The 16,916-nt window shown below is 38.6% G+C and overlaps 1 protein-coding gene across 8 annotated transcripts in view; it reads left to right on the top strand.

Annotated features, from left to right (window-relative positions):
• ptprsa (protein tyrosine phosphatase receptor type Sa) overlaps positions 1-16,916 on the top strand; it is a 314,111-nt gene that overhangs the window by 149,433 nt on the left and 147,762 nt on the right. For all 8 annotated transcript variants that reach the window (XM_088622185.1, XM_088622187.1, XM_088622191.1 and 5 more), the window contains 2 exons: positions 2,912-3,057; positions 9,464-9,605. In XM_088622185.1, coding sequence (XP_088478311.1) covers positions 2,912-3,057; positions 9,464-9,605 — 288 coding nt within the window. The remainder of the gene's footprint in view (positions 1-2,911; positions 3,058-9,463; positions 9,606-16,916) is intronic.

Raw genomic sequence — 16,916 nt, 5'->3', positions numbered from 1 at the left:
GGCTTGTGTCTCTGGAAAATGCTTTTTTGTTTCTCTCACGAAGAACCTTCAGGCCTGTTGCATGGAGGTCTGAGATCAAAGAAGAATGTGCATTACACAAGTTCTTTGATTTACTGGCATTCTTGGCCACGTGTAGGGTGTGTGTGTCTGTGAGGGTGATTGTACTTGAAATTATTCTGCTTTCTCTCCTCTCCCTCCCCTTCCTGACTGCTGGATATTATTATGCCTGCACAGAGTTAATTATTTATTCAATTTGTATTTTGGCATCTGATCATTTTTAAATTGCTGTGGATAATGGCTATATTGACCTGAAGAAATTCCTTTTATTGTTCTGATACTGTAGTATGTAACCTCATGCCCCTTGTAAAATGGAGCACAATGTACTTTTCCAGTTCTAGAGTTGAAGCATAACTAATAATCACCTCTTTCTTGAACAATACACTTCAAGATTATTTTAATACCACATTTGTTGATGTCGGTGGTATTTCCCAATGGTATGGTTACCTGTCTTTATTGATCTCTCTGTAACATACTGTGGTTAAGGGGTTGTGTAGGTAATGTGCATTTTTTATATTGTTCTCCGATTTATTTTTTGTGCTCTTGCAAGAAAAGGCATTAATGTTAGTTTGCAGTATAAACTGTGGTCAGGAAAGAAGGAGCATGTTCATTTTATTATTCATTGCTCCATTAAATTATTCATGGATGTGAGAGCATGTCAGTAAATGCATGTCTGTAGTATAATTACTGCCATGTTAATACATTTTGTGCTTCCTAATTATGGATGAATTTGAGAGACGTCTATTTCTGCTCATTCAGATTCCTAGATTTTAATTTAGTAAATGAATATGCCCTACAAAACTGTGCCTTTAAGAGGAGTGGTTTACTAGTACATGACAAAAATGACTCTCTATGCTAGTATATGTGGCACAGGAGCAATAGTTGATTAACGATTTTAAATCAAAGAAAATAAAACAGAATATCAAAGCTTACACTATTATAGCTCACTGAGCTGACTTTGCTGTGAAGTAGAAGTGTTTGGTGACATTTACAGCTTTGAATAACAAGCCCCTTGTTATGGGTCATAGTTCCAAGGCCCAGACTCTCTTAATACTGTGAAGGTTTATTCAGACCAAAAGGGCAGCCGTCTGAGAGGACATCATGTAATGTCTTTGGGTTAACATGTCTGTAATATTCTTCACTGTGGCATTGTACTGTATGTGGAGATACAAGCTCTGTGAAAGGTGCCCAAGCACTGCGATTGTAATATGTTACTGGGAAGCTTGGGGAATGGCAGCATTTTGCTGTTCAGTTCTAATTGAACTTTGTCTTAAATAGGAGCCTGCTTGTGGCCAAACAATGAATAGCGCAATTGCCCTCCTGTACTTTAATCTTTGCCTATTATCATCGATGTGCCCTGCAGTTATGATCATACTCCTGACATGGTGGTATGATTTATGAAATACCCAGTATTTAATAGAGTTCTGCCAGACTGTAGTTTAATAATGAAAGCTGGAAAACGGAACCTCCCCTTCTTTTTTAAAATTAGTTTTCAGCATAGATAGCCTGGTTAATGTACAGTAAGCTATCCTTCTGGACATCATTTAATAAATAAGTGGATTTTTCATCTAGACCTGCATATAGTAATGTACAGGTCTGATGATGAAATCAGTAGGTGTTTGGTGTTACATTAATTTTGTACTGCATTGTGTTCAGAAACCAGAACAAAGGTGGAATATATAAACAAATTTACAAATACCGACTGTGTTTAAATATGTTAATATGACATAATGTCCTTACAGTACAGATTTGTTTTTAGTAGGAACTTTTGTATTCTGTATTTTGGAAAAAAAAATAAAGATAGCGCATTATACGGATGCTGATTACACTTCAGAAATAAACACAAAAGGTGATATATTGCTATTTTAACACAAACTTAAAATAGCCAAAATACAGGCATTTGCAGCTGTAAGATGATTTGTTTCTGTAAATCAGTTTTTCTTTTACATCTTCCTCCTGTAGAATGATAACAGCCTGCAGATGGCCAATATGACATCTAAAATTGGGAAAATTGAATTATATACCAAGATCTATAACTCATCTCTCTCTGAAGACACAAAAACAGTAAATCTTTTCTCCAAAAAACGTGAAAATGAAGTGTGTTTATCCTGCCACTTTCGAACATGATTACTTACTTCTTTTGATCCTGATAATTGGAAGTATAAGATCTAGCCACAGATTAAATGTATTTCACAGGGAGAAAACACTGATCTGGATCATCTGTGAACCTGTGGCATTTTGAACATTTAAGGGATTAGCTGCAGGATCTGCTACAAATGATTTGTACATTTTTGAAACAGCAGGACTTGATATTACCTTAACATTTTCAGAACAATTTCAGTTTTCTTGTTTGCCAAGGTTTTGCCTGTCTTTATAGTTCAGATGAATAGTACCAGTTCTCCTTTGGCACCATGTCATTGTCCATAAACACGTGAACGCTTTCTCTGTGATAATTCTGTGATACGTGTTCAGGATGAATGTTGTCAGTATAAATGCAGAGTTAATCCAAGGGAATTATAACATTTTATTTCTGGTTACAACAGTCAATATGTTATAAATCTGCCAATTCAATTGACACAACCTATCCTAAAATTCTCATTTTTTAGGTTGCTGTCAAGAGGAAGAATAATTTTTTTAAAAATTTAGTGAGATGGGGGACATACATGCTGGTGTTATTAAAGCAATCTCAGGATGACACCTTGAATTGAAGATTATTCTACGAAAAAATCCTTTTAAGCACTAACAGTCTGGAGCCCTAGACACCTGAATGACAGCCATTGGAATTGCATCTATTTACATTTACATTTATTCAATATTAAAAAACTGATGTTTTGTTTCTCTCTGTTTATTTTAGCACCACCCAAATTCACCAAGGTGCCAGTTGACCAGACAGGAGTGTCTGGGGGGGTGGTCTCCTTCGTGTGCCAGGCAACAGGTGACCCCAAGCCACGAGTGACCTGGAACAAGAAGGGAAAGAAGGTCAACTCTCAGCGGATCGAGGTAATTGCACACAGTTTCACACATTTGTGAAACCAGTTTGCTGTGTTTAAATACAGGTATGTGGTCGAGTGGCTGGGTAAAATTTCTCTATATTTGTAAAAAGAAATACAATAAGTTACATCTCAAACTATTAAAAAAACATGAAGATGATTTTATGGAGGGCTATTACATTTTCTGTAGAAACACATTTAATATTATTTAATAATTTAGAATTTACAATGGAAACTAGCTTTTGCAAAGCACAGTACCAACTAAATGCTTTTTTTCTGTTTAACATTTTGCATTCTTTAGTCAGGACGGGTTTTATTCTTCTGTTCCAGTGTTGATGGTTGTTTGAAGTCTAGAGTGATATGAGACCTGAGTTAATTCACACTTCTGAACTCTTGTTGAGTAGAAACAAAACTCCCGGAAAGCATTCAATCAATCATAGTAGATAGCCAAGACAGTTATGTTCTCAACTAGTTATTTTAACTGCTTGTTGGTTTCCAAAAGCTTCAATGTTGAAAAACTGTGAACACCTCTAAAATCAAATCAAGGAATAAGGTTTTTTACATATTTGTTCATTATAAATATTTGATGTTAACAGATTTTTGGTTTGCTTAATGTTCAACATTAGTTCTGAAAATGAACATCTTCAAGAGGACACTCAGTTTAGGCCCTGGGCTGGCATGCATACACTTTCCAAGAGCTTTCTTTAAATCTCCATTGCCTCCTGTGATTTTTAATTAAGAACTTAAAGTATTTATCTTGTTGGTATACCAAGAGTGGAGCTGGTAATTGTTTATTTACTTGACTTACTCTTACAAAACTCTATGACGGTAATATTTGTGTGAAGCTGCAATGCGGTACACATGCATTCTCTCCGTAGAGAACGAGTCCACCTACAGTAGTGCCCCCAATGCAGATCCTGATACACCTTGTACTGATACCTCTGCAGGCTCAGAGGTACCACAGCGTGGCAAAGCAAGGAAAGCTGGGCCACATTCCAACACACTCCAGGCCACCAAACAATTGTGTGTTGGCATTAGGGAGAGCACAGTCATATTATCCTAATGATGCTGGAACGAGAAGTGTTTGGATGAAATGACCAAGTGCAGGCTTTACTGCTTGAGCTACTAAGGAATCCCTTCTGAGCTGTGATTTTTTTACAGCTCCTTTCCAAGCGTAGAGCTCTTCACTCTGATGGTGCCAGTGCTCTCTGTTGTTTGAAAGCTGGTCTTTCTGAGAGCAAAAGGGATCCCTTTCTGTTCCACTTTCTCCGACACTGTGTGCTCCAGGGCTGGGCTGGCGGGCTGGTTTTCCAGTTTGTTCGTGTTTCCATTCCCCTCACACACCCTTTCTCCCTGCTGTTCTCCTCGGAAAAGATGGGAAGGTTCTTTCTCTCCTGTCCCCCCCTCTCATCTTGTCATTTCCTCTACAAGGAACGTCTCCTGTGCTGGCCGTGTCAGTGTGGCCTGGTGAGGTCAGAAATAAGAGTATTACTTTTTACTGTTGCACTTGGCCACCAGCACTTTATCCACATCCTACTGATCCTATAGCATTTCTTCTCACACTTACCTGTTGTATAATCACTGGTACTGAAGCTACTGAAACCACACAAAGAGTACAGACACAATGCAGCATTATATTCGAGCCCTAGTAATGTGTCAAGACATTTACACTTTGCAATGGAGTGTATTTATTAATTGTAGCAAGGAAAATCGAAAACAGTTTTTTGTCAATACAGGGTTTAGTGTTAATATACTAAGGATTGCACAGGAGTCCTGAACCCATATGCTGCCCACGTTCCCCAATGAGACAATGGTGTCACATTGAAACAATAATCACTATTAGACTAAATGAGTTTTTCTGTGAATGATGCTGCACATTGTTTGTTTCTTCATTATTGTAGCACTCCAGCTCCTATTTCATTAGTTGCCTATTGGAACCAAAATAGCACGTATTGCTTTTTTCCATTGATGCGGAATTGAAGTGCACTGGAACTGTGGTGGATTTGGTTTCAAATTGGATTTTTTTTATTATGCTGTTGATCATCTGCTGTGTCTGTAGCTGCACATACGACATGTTGTTCCAAGTGGGAAGATGCTTCCCATTTTAAATGGAACTCACAGAACTAGGTCTTCTTATTCCAGTTAAACTCAATTACTTAAGTGATCTTTTAGCGGCCTATGAAAGACACCATCAGCACCCAACGGACAAGCGCCAGGATACAAGTGCAATAAAGCGATCACATCTGTGTTTCCTAATACACCAGCCCGAAGCTGATAGCACTACATCCCTGAATTCAACAAATATCTGAAGCCTCTTTGATGTTCGTGTGAGAGGAAGTACTCCATTTTCTTTCAGATGTTAACTCTCCATAGTTCCACCAAGATATTGAACATTATAGTACAGCTTCAAGCCATAGAATTGCTGATGATTTTGGTTCAAAATCTTGTGTCACGACTTTGTAATAAAAAAAAGATAAAAACAATCTTGGATGGCATTGAGCAAAAGGAAAGAGAGAAGCAGGGAATGTCGGGAGGATGAGAAAGCATATCAACAGCACCTTCTTAATGTGTATGCATATAGCACTGGTTCTGAGAAACCAAGGCATCCCAGACAACGGATGTCATAATATGGAGTGGATATGGACCATACTGTATTGATTTCACAAGGCTCAGTCTGTCAACTCTGTGGTTCAAGCTCTAGATCTAAGTGGGCAGAGTCTCCCAGCATGTCTTTGACTTTTCCAACCTGGGACATTGCTGACAACTAGGACCTTTCAAAGTCTCCTGAGGCTGATGGCAGTATCTTCTCACACAGTACTCCTCAGACTTCCAAAACAAAAAAAGTGAGCAGCCTTCCATCACAGGTTTGCTGGAGGGCTCCTTATTAATATTTTTAAACAAATTGAACAGATGGACATATTTTTCAAATTCTCTTAAAGCTCAGATCTCCTTAATGAAAATGAAAATCCATAACAATATTTTCTTTTTCTGAAAATTTGGGTATAGATTGCATACTAATGAAGAAATTCTCCACCTGCAGTATTAAAAGATCTTCAGGGGGCTTAGTTCTGTAGACTTATTTATATAGACAATTATTTCTTGATGTCTGCTTGAAGAAAACCTGGTCTCTTAGATATTGTAGATTACAATTTTTGCTAGATACAGTAATTACATAATTAGTTGGCACTTGGCATTTTGGTGGAGAGACTGACATTAAGCTTTTAATTTTCATGCTGCTATTCTCCAAAATCATAAACTCCTTACAGGTAATTCACCTTTCTGTGCTTGATTTGTGATTATTATATCTTGATATTTTTAATGGCTTTGGTCTTCACGTGTTCCAGGACCTGCAGTCTCAGTATGAGGTACCTGGCTCTTCTTGCTCTCTTATGAGTTTCTGTATTTGGTAACATGAACCTATATTATATACATGATACCAGCGGCAGAACAAAGAGGCTGGCTTACTGTGTCGGTCTTTTCTGTTAGAGGCTTCATGCAATCTTTACTAGTTCTTACTATTTACAATAAAGACTGCTAGAGAATAGAGGTGTTCTGAGCAAATATTTACATATGTGAACACAAACATTACAGCAGGGTCTCGACGTTCATAAGGATCCAATGCAGAGAATCATTGCTAATAGCCAAATTTGCATATACTGTACAGTAACAAAGTGTCACATAATGTATTACAGTATATACTCTAGTATGTGTCTAAAAGAAATACGTAACCCTCCCATATATAGTATTTAAAGTACTGATGCATTGGTTTTAAGTTAATTAAAATAACATTGATCAACTAAAACAAACAACATTGGTACAACAAACCTATAGTAATCTGTTAAACATCATGAATCCCTCCTCTGTGTCCAGTGGATATCTGCACTTTCTCTCTCTGCTTTCCCAGCTATTTCCCTGCTCTGTGATTAGCACCCCCCCACTGTAATGGAAATCTTCTCCAGCTTGTTTCTCCCTCCATTATAGACACACAACCAGGAGCACACGTTACAATACAATAAACAAGACCACGTTGAGGTGTTGATACTGGACAGTGGGTATTCGGGCAGGGGGCGAGGAGGGGCTCACTCACTAGATCATCAGTCTGTTGCACGGCTCATTTAAAAGTGTCGCTTAACCCTTGTCTCCATTTCATCCTGCTTTGCTCTTAAATCAGAAATTTTCAGATGTTGAGACCGTATGGTACTGATTAATACAATTTATCCAAATGACTCAATGAATCAATTTAAAGATTCATAAAAAGCATTCCACAATATAAAATACAGTAGATTATATTTTGTAATTATGTGCTGTGTTGGTTGTTTTATGTGTTGTTGGGCTCTATCTAAATATCAAGTGATAATTCACTCAATAACACATGATGGCAATGAACATTTTGAGTTCTATTCAAAAAGACTCATAATTTAAAGAGCAAAAATTATTTCACTTAAAATGAGCTTAGGCTAGTTTTGAACAGCATGAAAATTGTTGTCCTTTCTTAATAGGTTGTTAGCATATAAAATGCATACCTATGGTGGGCTGATTTGTGAGTTCATCTAAGCACTTTTTGTTTTGTTTTTAATTAGTAGTCATTAATTAGTATTTGTCACTGAATACCTCATGTTGCATGTAGGCTAATTAGTGTCATTATCAATTTAATTAAGTTTCTTCTCTGTGATTTGTTTTAAGTAATGTGAGTACTTGGACATACAAAGTACATCAGTCACAAGCCAGTTAACATGCAAACTACAATGCAGGATTTGCCTCTGTATGTTAGGAAAACAATCGTTTAACTAAAAGGCAATTTTGAAACATGAGACAATTTGTTTTATGTGCAGGTGTGTACTTTATCGATGGTTCCCTTAACATAATCTCTGTACTTGATAACGTGATGTCATAATTGGAAATGCTTTACATTTTTGTTTATTTCTACATGTAATTCTAATGTAATTGTTAATACATTTAAAAAATGTTAATTGTTAATGCTTCATTGTGAAGAAGCACAGTTCCATTAACCATGTAATATAATAACTGTTAAACACATATTAAAAGGCTTTCTGTCAATGGGTGTCATTTACTGTATAAAAATGCTTTATGGTTTATGTGCGTGGGTGGAGGAAGTGTTTGTGTTCTGAAAATTAATATAATTTGTTCTAAAAAATGGATTTACGTACACTGAATAATAAGAAGCAAAAATAGTCACTTAATTTTTTACAGTTGGTTAAGCAAGGAAATTCTGTCAAATATGCTGCATGAAATATTTAACCATAATGCTAAATAAAGCCACTCTAACAGCTACATAAAAGATTATGGTATAGTTGGCTTGGATATAATGTAGAGCTTTATAACAGGTTTTAAACGCTTAAGATGGAGCTAAGCACCGTTACTATATTAAATTGAAGTGGTGTAGAGGAGAGGGTAAGTCTGGTCTCATGACTGGTAGGTTGTGGGTTGAAGTCCCCACTGCAGACCCTGCCGTTGTAACTTGAGTGTGGTGGACCCCAGTTGCTCCAGTCCACCCACACCCAGGGGACCAGCATTCCTGGGGTTGATCTCTCCCATCTAGAGGGGTGTCACTCACACTGTCTGCTTAACATGGAGACCAGGACAAGCTCTGGCCCAATGAGCTGATGTGGCTTGAATATAGGAATTAGCCACCTACAGATATTAAAATATTTAATATTATATTAAAGCAAAGTGTTTGTACAAACATTAGTTATAGAAACAACAAATAACCCAGCATTAACTTTCACTGTGTATAAAATGATCATCTGCGGTGACATTTAAATAACTTTAACCTGAGAATACATACGACTGAGATGCTTATGTTTTGATATTGTAACATTTGGTTTATCCTAAAGCATAAACAACAGGCCTGTGCATGTGGCTAACTACTCACGAGCCTGAAGAAGACCTGTGTCATATGAATAAGCATGTTTAATGCTAAAATGCCAAAACCAAAAAATAATCTAAATTTATCATCCCAACTCTATTGTAGATAGAAAAAAATCTGCTACAATATAAATTATTTTTCCCCAAATCCTAATCCATGAAATGATTCACCCGGAATTCTGCCACCTTGTCTGTATTAACTTGATTTACACCTTGTACTCTTTGTCCAGGCAGCATCGTGGTCAACTATTTCTGTGTTTCAGGAATGTCCAGATGTTTTACGGTTTTGTTAGCCTATTCCTCCTCTCAAAATTTTAATGAAGACCAGTTCCCAGAAGAATACAGTTATAGGTGTGCTGAAACACTGCCAAGATCTGGTAATTGGATGGTTTCTCAAAGGGGCTTCAGTAGCTAGAGAAGCAAGCTACTGTTCCACGTGTGTTATGCTGTAGCCTCATCTGCATCTGGTATTTGGATTTCTATACATGATCCTTTTCTTACCAGCTGCCCTGTCTTGTGTGTTTCAACAGACGATCGAGTTTGATGAAGGGGCAGGGGCCGTGTTAAGGATACAGCCTCTCCGAGCGCCAAGGGATGAGAACATTTATGAGTGCGTAGCTGAAAACTCAGAGGGGGAAGTCACCGTCAGCGCCAAGCTTTCCATTATCAGAGGTAGGATGCCGGTGGGACACTAATGATCTGCACTTTGGGGTTTAATGAGGGATAATGTTTCTACTGGGCTCACTTACAAAGCAATACTAAAGCAGGAACACGGGTAAAAAAGAACCCTGACAATGTTATAAGCAAGATCACAATTACTTTTGTTTTGGAGATTTTTAAGGTACTTGGCATAAATAAAGTAAAATTCAATCTTAATTGTGATCACTTATATCCTGTACTTCAGTATCTTTAGAAGAGCTTTTGAAGTTGCTCTTGAAGGTCACAAAGTTAATTTGTATTATTTTTGTTACTCACACCATGCACAGGAGAAAATGTGGAAATGCAGGAAGAATTTAGAATGTAGAGTCCTCCTAATTGCCCAAAACTGAATCCAGTCATCTTCCAGCACATCACAAGGATCTCAGCTCTTTACCAAAGGCCCAGCGCTGATTGGAAGAGAGGCACGTCCCTCACCAACAGCATCGTGTTTGGTGTCTACAGCCCCCTAGCTGACTCAGTTGTGCGCTTTTGCTCGGAGAATCCCAGTCACAGTCAGCTAGAGATATGTCCCAGGCTCGAACCAGCACAAACAGAACAAAAAGTATTTTATAGTATCAGTACATGTTTTAATCTTGAGATCCTGGCTAAATACCACTCTGGGATTCAAGCAGTCTGGCGTAGCTTAAATTCCCCCCTTAATTCAGAGCGTATGTACATGTCTCCACACTGTTGTATAGTGGAGCTGCACATTGGCTATTGCAGATCACCCAGGTGGGAGCTGCACTTCAGTATTGTATTTGAATATCTTATTTAAAGCACTTCGGGGCCCCTTGAGAGGAAAACAGCTATATGCAAATGCAATTATTGTTATTATTATATAGCCAAACGTTCAACAATAAGATTCTGGCATTTTATGTACCTACCCCTTCAGGAATATTTATTCGTTTTCTTCTTATCTAGGCTGGTAGTTAGTGGGTTTTTTGCCTTTTTTGCCATCTGCCTATTTAATCCTGAATTTTAGACTTGGCAGTTTTGCTGGGCTCCTGAATGGGACACAGACCAAGCAGGGGTTATTGCAGGAAGTCCACTTCACTTGCAAATCCTTGTTTGGCACTGGGAGCCGTGCTGTATAAGCCATGATGCCTGACGCAGTGGAAACTGCCTCTGCCCATCTGCTCTCTGTACGTCATGATTCCACATCCATCAGCACAGTTAGGGTTTTTGTCTTTCTGGATTGTGAGCTTTCTGTGGTTGAAGTTGTTTCGCTGGGCTTCTGACATCACAGTCTCTTAAACCTTCATCTTAGACAGTCTCAATTAATTAGTCCTGTAAATGTTTTACTTTTGTGTTGGGAATGATTCTAAGGTCTAAATCAAAATATATTTGGGCCTCGGTACAAGAGGGTGAATATTTTTGTCTTTCTCTGTCTCCTCACATGCCAGCCCAACTGCCTGTCTGTCCATCTGTCAGGCTCCTTTCATGTGTATGTTGTTTATTCCCATCAACCCTGTAAGATGCAGGGAACTGGGCTATTCATTAAAAACCGTGGAGCTGGTGCAGAAGCGAGTGTCAGCCTGATCAAAGACCCATCTTGTCTGGATTGAAGGAAATTAACATTGACACAGTGATCTGCTGTGGGAGTATCCACATAGGGACTATAGAATATCAACTGCAAATGAGCTTCCCCTCATCCTCAGTCGGCTCAGACTGCAGTGCCTCGTATTTCCCAGCCTGCTTCAAAGGCCTTCTGAGAAATGTGTGAAAGTAAACATACAGCAGAAGCTGGGTGGTCATCTATTCAAAACAAACAAAAAAAATGCCTCCGAAGATGGAGGTGCAGGTGATAGGTGCCAGTTTTATTGCCGACGTGCCAGGTGTGATTACAACAGCATAGAAAGATCAGCTTCTACTCTACTCTGCGCAGGTAGGTCCTTATAAACGTGTTATTCACGTGTACTATAAATGTGTGCACTTTAACGGACTGATTCCTGTTATTGGAACCGACCCAATAACATACAGTACTGTGCATCCATTAACAGCAAGAACAACATGAATGACATGTAGCATACTGTATATTCCACAAGCCCTTTGAATATATAGTATGAAGTCAAAGCTAGAAGCCATGGACAACTCTTTTTTAAAAGACACCATGAGCTCAAAAAATATACGTCCACAATGTTAGAAGTCAAAACCTTCTAATTGGTCTTCATTTCTGTTAAGTCAAGATAAGCATCAGGATTGTATAGCTGTGCCATAATCAGTCAAATGGGTTTAGTTAGGCATTTCTTTTGTGTTTCTTGGCCTCTTATAATTGACGCTGTACAGAGGGGAAATAACTGTCTTCCTTTTCATTCCTTGCATTCCCCTAATCCTGGCTCTTGGGAATTTGCCTGTTTTTATTGAGTTCTTGTGCTCTTCTCAAAGCATTAAACATATAGATCTGTGATAGACTGGTGTCCCGTCCAGGAGGTATCCTGCCTTACATCCGTTGCTTGGCGAGGAGAGGCTCTGGCTCCAACAACACTCTGTTGGGAAAGTGGTTAGAAAATTGATGGATGGATAAAAACATAGCTTTTCGCTTGGCAGAGCTCTGGATTATACAAAACTCTGTCTGCCTAAGATCTGCCATCTGCCTTATTAACACATTTTCAAAGTCCCTGGTGGTATTGAGGAACAGCACCGGTGTGCCATCTTTCCTGCCTCGCTAAGGCTCAAGTGCCTGTTGCTGCTGGCTGCTGCTTTGGCAATGTAAAGAGCCAAGTGCTGGTATTGACTGAACCTCGCTACTGCAGAACGTTCGTCCATGTCCTGCCATCTGCCCTGTCTGTTTGCCCTGGAAATACAGAACAGACTCTGGTTCTGTATTCCCGTTAAAAGGGAAACTAATTCCAGGGATTTTTGTTGCTTCAGAAAAAAAATATACACAGTGACTAAGGCACAGGTATTTGTCCAGTGCTTTATTTTTGAAAGCCAAGCAGTTTGACATAGAGAAAGGAAACACTGGAATACACTCTGCTTAATAGAACCTTCCACTAATTTTCTGAAAGTAAAAGTAAACTGGATACAATAGGGAATAGGAAATAAGCCATGCTCCAAGAAGTAGGATCTTCTGTTGTGTACAGTTAAACACACAAGTAAGAGAAGTCACTCCCTATTTCAGAACTTCCACTTTTATCTACCACAGGATAGCAGCCCCCACCCAGATGTCAGTCCTCCAAACTAGGTTGCTCAGAAGAGATGACCAAGAGTTTAGCTCCAAAAAATCAGTCAGCATGACTGCATGTTAAAGCATGCACATACATTAATAATTCATATGGAATGATTTTCCTCTCTCACACCCAAAGAAGGCTCCACAGCCAAAATTGCTGTTTCTTTTCTTCTATTTTCAGCATGGAATAAATATTTACTTGTTCCTTATAAATTTATAATAGGAATTCCGAATGGTTCAATATGTGTTTTCTAAGTATGTTTGTACTTTGCACAGTACATTCTCAACTATGTTTTTCTAAGTATTGTTATTTATGATTTGAAATGGTTAATTCTATACTTTATTATTTATAATTTGTTTAATATATATTATTTTATTATTATATTATTATTATGAGGTGTGACTACTCAACTGGAAGAAGGAAGGATTTTATTACAAAAGTATTGGTCTTGAACAATATTTTTGGAATGTGATTTTAAAACGTTCCCTGATCAATCCCGAACAATATTTTGTGAGTAATGGGGTCAGCAGTTTTCCAAGTAACATATTGTCCAGTGTATCAATTAACATGGTATCTATTCAGTTATGCATTCATATCTGTATATAAAACTATATAAGTCTATTATATTTCTGAACATTAATTCTTCAGTACAATAAGTCAAAGCTTTCGTGTAGTTTGATGTACTTTGTATCATTAGGCTGAACATAGCTGTGGACCTTCTTTTTCCAATATTAAGTTCTGACTGAGATGAAACAAGAAAGACTTTCTCATTTCCTAATTACATTTGGCACAAAGGGTCGTCTTGGCAGCAAGGGTTATGAGCTTTAAAGGTCTGACTCTCAGTGAAGCCTATTCTCCACTTAACTCAACAAGCTGCTCAACCTGCCAGAAATCTGTCCAGCCTCCATAACTTTGTATCTAGTAAGAGCTCTCACTGTGGGCTCTTTGACCTCTGCTTCAGCTCACTGTCTGAGTTCTAAATTTTCAGCATTCGATGGTGGTGAGATGAATCTCGTTAGCAAAAAAACATAACAGGAGGCCCAGGCTTGGTGCCACTAATGGGCTGGTCAGAGAATCTGTTAATTGGATCACCTTCCTAAGGAAGGCTGTGTTTCTCTTATATCCCGGTGACATTTAATTGGAAAATACACTTCACTGTGGCAAACATTTCTTCCTTTTCCTTTTCCAAGATTTCTTTGTTTTCATTGAAATAGGCTGATGTACATGATAATACATCTGAAAGTGTCATAGTTTGAAAAGACAGAGGGAGCTCAAGTGCACATTTTATTTTTAGAAAAGTCCAGCTTTTCTCATTGCCAGATTTCACTAGAAAACTACACTTCGTCACTTTAACAAGAAGTTCCTAATTCACTACAGTAAAAATACTGTACAATAAAAACAGATTTTGGAACTTTAAAATTAAACATGTTTACATTTACCTTGCCTCAGTGCGCCTTAAATAGTAAATCTTTAACAGTTTAGCTTACAGGGCTACCTGAAGCAAGGCTGTTAGAATACAGATGAGTACAGTACAACTAAAGGCCTTCTCCTGGGGATACTTGTTATTACCAATTATGTGATTTTAAAGCTTGTGGTGAATAATTTGGATTAACAGACCGTATCTGATTACTATTCTGAATTAATTCCTAAGACACAAAAGTGCAGCGAAAGGCATTATTACATATTAGAAAAAGGTGGCTCAGGAAAGACCTTGCAGACATACAGCAACTGTAAGGTTTCGGTTCTGGAGCTGCCAGACACTCATTGATGGGGAAGAGCCTTAGGCTATTGGGAGAAAATGGTGAGTCTTTCTCTCAGGACAGTGGAGGTAATCTTTCTCCTTAAACTGGCAAACTGGAGTTGCTTGTGCACAGGAGACTTGTCAGTGAGGCTTCAAAAGGGTCAAGAAAGGATAGTTCCTCATTAAATTGCCAAACAAAGTGACAAAAAAAGTTTTAGAAGATATGCTGTTGACTTACAAGCACAGCAAAAAAGATAAAAAAAAAGCTTGTGCTCTGTTTCTAGTTATTCATGCTTCGTACTGTAGCTGTGTTGCTTTTCCTGTGTTCCTTGTGTGATTATTCAGTACATGGTTATTCTGATATATCCATGCACTGGCGGTTAGAGGGGTTCTGCATTCTGGGTTTGATTCTGGATTGGCGCCTCTCATGTGTAGATTAGCTCCATGTTTGAGTGGATTTTTGTCAGATCCTGTTTTTTTCAGTCGCGTACTGTAGATTAATTTGTTTCCAAATTGTGTGTGTGACCTGTGATGGGTGGACATTTCTGTCCAGGGTGTAGTTCAGTCTTATGTCCAATGCTTTTGGAATTGGCTTGGAGTTTCCACAGCAGTTATCTGAATTTTCTTTTTTTTCCTATATAAACTGGAACCCATGTGTCATGCTACTATGACACATGGGTTCCAGTTTAGGGTGTTTGTGGGAAAAGAGTAGGGGTGTTACCCCGGTGTCCTGGCCGAATTTCTCTCTGGCCTTTACCAGTCATAGCCTCCTTATAATCCCTACGTATGAACTGGCTTCATCTCTCTGTTCTCCTCCCCTCTGAGAGCTGGTGTGTGGTGAACGTACTGGCGCACTATGGCTGCTGCCGCATCATCCCCATTATCTGTAAGTGCTTTGAGTGAAGCGTCCAGAAAAGTGCTTAATAAGGATAAGAACTTATACTACCCTTCTGCTGTTGTGCCTTGTAGGTACAGTGATACCTTGCTTAGCACTGTTTCTGTTACTGATGGTTTGCTATAGTGCTCTTCATCATTGACATACAGTGGTCAGATGTAGGCCAGGTGGAAACCACTAGTGCTCATTCAATATAGGCTGTAGATTTACATCCTTCTACTATCGGTGCTAAAGGCAAGAGCGATAAAGAAAAAGGCTGTGCATGCTCTTAGCCAATAATAGTCTGGTTTGTTGGGCATGTTAACTGTACTGGGTCTTGTTGTCATCTTCTGCTTCTCTGTGTGTGCAGAGTTCCATGTGATCTTACTTGGCTTATTAATATTCCTGTGTGCCACAGCTTGCCCCATCCTGGCAGTTGTGTTTCCTTCCATCAGTCTTTCACCGCTACCAAGATGGAGGAGTGAAGGCAGACTGTAGTTAATCTAAACAAGCACCTACTCGAGTGTCTCAGAGTGAAGGCACATTCTTCTTCTGTAGCTATACAGTAACAAGTAAAATAAAACTTTTGGTTTAAAATAGACTTCTTAGATTTTATGCAGTGTTAAAAATATCAGTAATACCTTTACCAATATGAAACCCTCACATGTTGCAGTACAGCTTTATCTGGAACTTATCCATCTCACTAAGACAAGCATTACCTTATGCGTTAGTTCTTCCTTGGATTGTAGATGAGTCTTGGAGCTGTTTTAAATGAGCAAATAGTTTGTGATTTCTTCATAAACTATTCTACAATTTCAAAGTAAATGCATATTTCTGTGCAGACAAAGAAGCTTAACACAGAAAGAAAAACTGCAGAGTGTACAATTCAAATTTAAGCACCTCACCTTGCTTATCAAAGTATCTTCAGATGTGGAGACACTCTGTTCTGTGCCAAGTACCTGGGCCATGGCCTTGACCATTCTTTGCTTCTCATGGATGCAGAGCTCTCATATTCCCCATCTACACAGCTACTCATCCATTCCACAGCTCAGCTTGATCCCAAATAATCTCTCTGGCAATGACTGATCCCGTCTTCCGCCAATGCCAGGCTGTAATTAGCAGTTGCTGGCCAGCATCTCTGGAAGGCAAGGCTGGTAGAGGTGGCCTTTCTGTATTTATAAGCCTTCATTGTCAGTCCAAGGTTTGCCAGAAATCAGTGCTGCAAAGATTCCCTCCGATTCCTACCTTTCAGTTGCAGAAAACCCGAAAGCCCAGCTTTCAGACCTAGAGCAAACCTGCATGTCTTACAGGGGTTGTGCAGGATGATGTACAGTTCAGTCTTATCTTATCTGACTTGATAAAGTAGTAATGAAATATTTTTGTATGTAAAAGAAAATCCTTTTTTCTTATATTTAACCTTAGTTGCCCTTTATTGTGTTTAGATAGAATGCCTTATTTCATTTATTTATTTACACCCCCATATCAGTTTAAGTATTTGT

The sequence above is a fragment of the Lepisosteus platostomus genome, chromosome 27, assembly GCF_059453375.1.
Source record: "Lepisosteus platostomus isolate fLepPlt1 chromosome 27, fLepPlt1.hap1, whole genome shotgun sequence".
In the NCBI taxonomy this organism is placed as follows: Eukaryota; Metazoa; Chordata; class Actinopteri; order Semionotiformes; family Lepisosteidae; genus Lepisosteus; species Lepisosteus platostomus.
The sequence above is the reverse complement of the archived record's forward strand: the minus strand, read 5'-3'. Positions and strand labels throughout refer to the sequence as shown.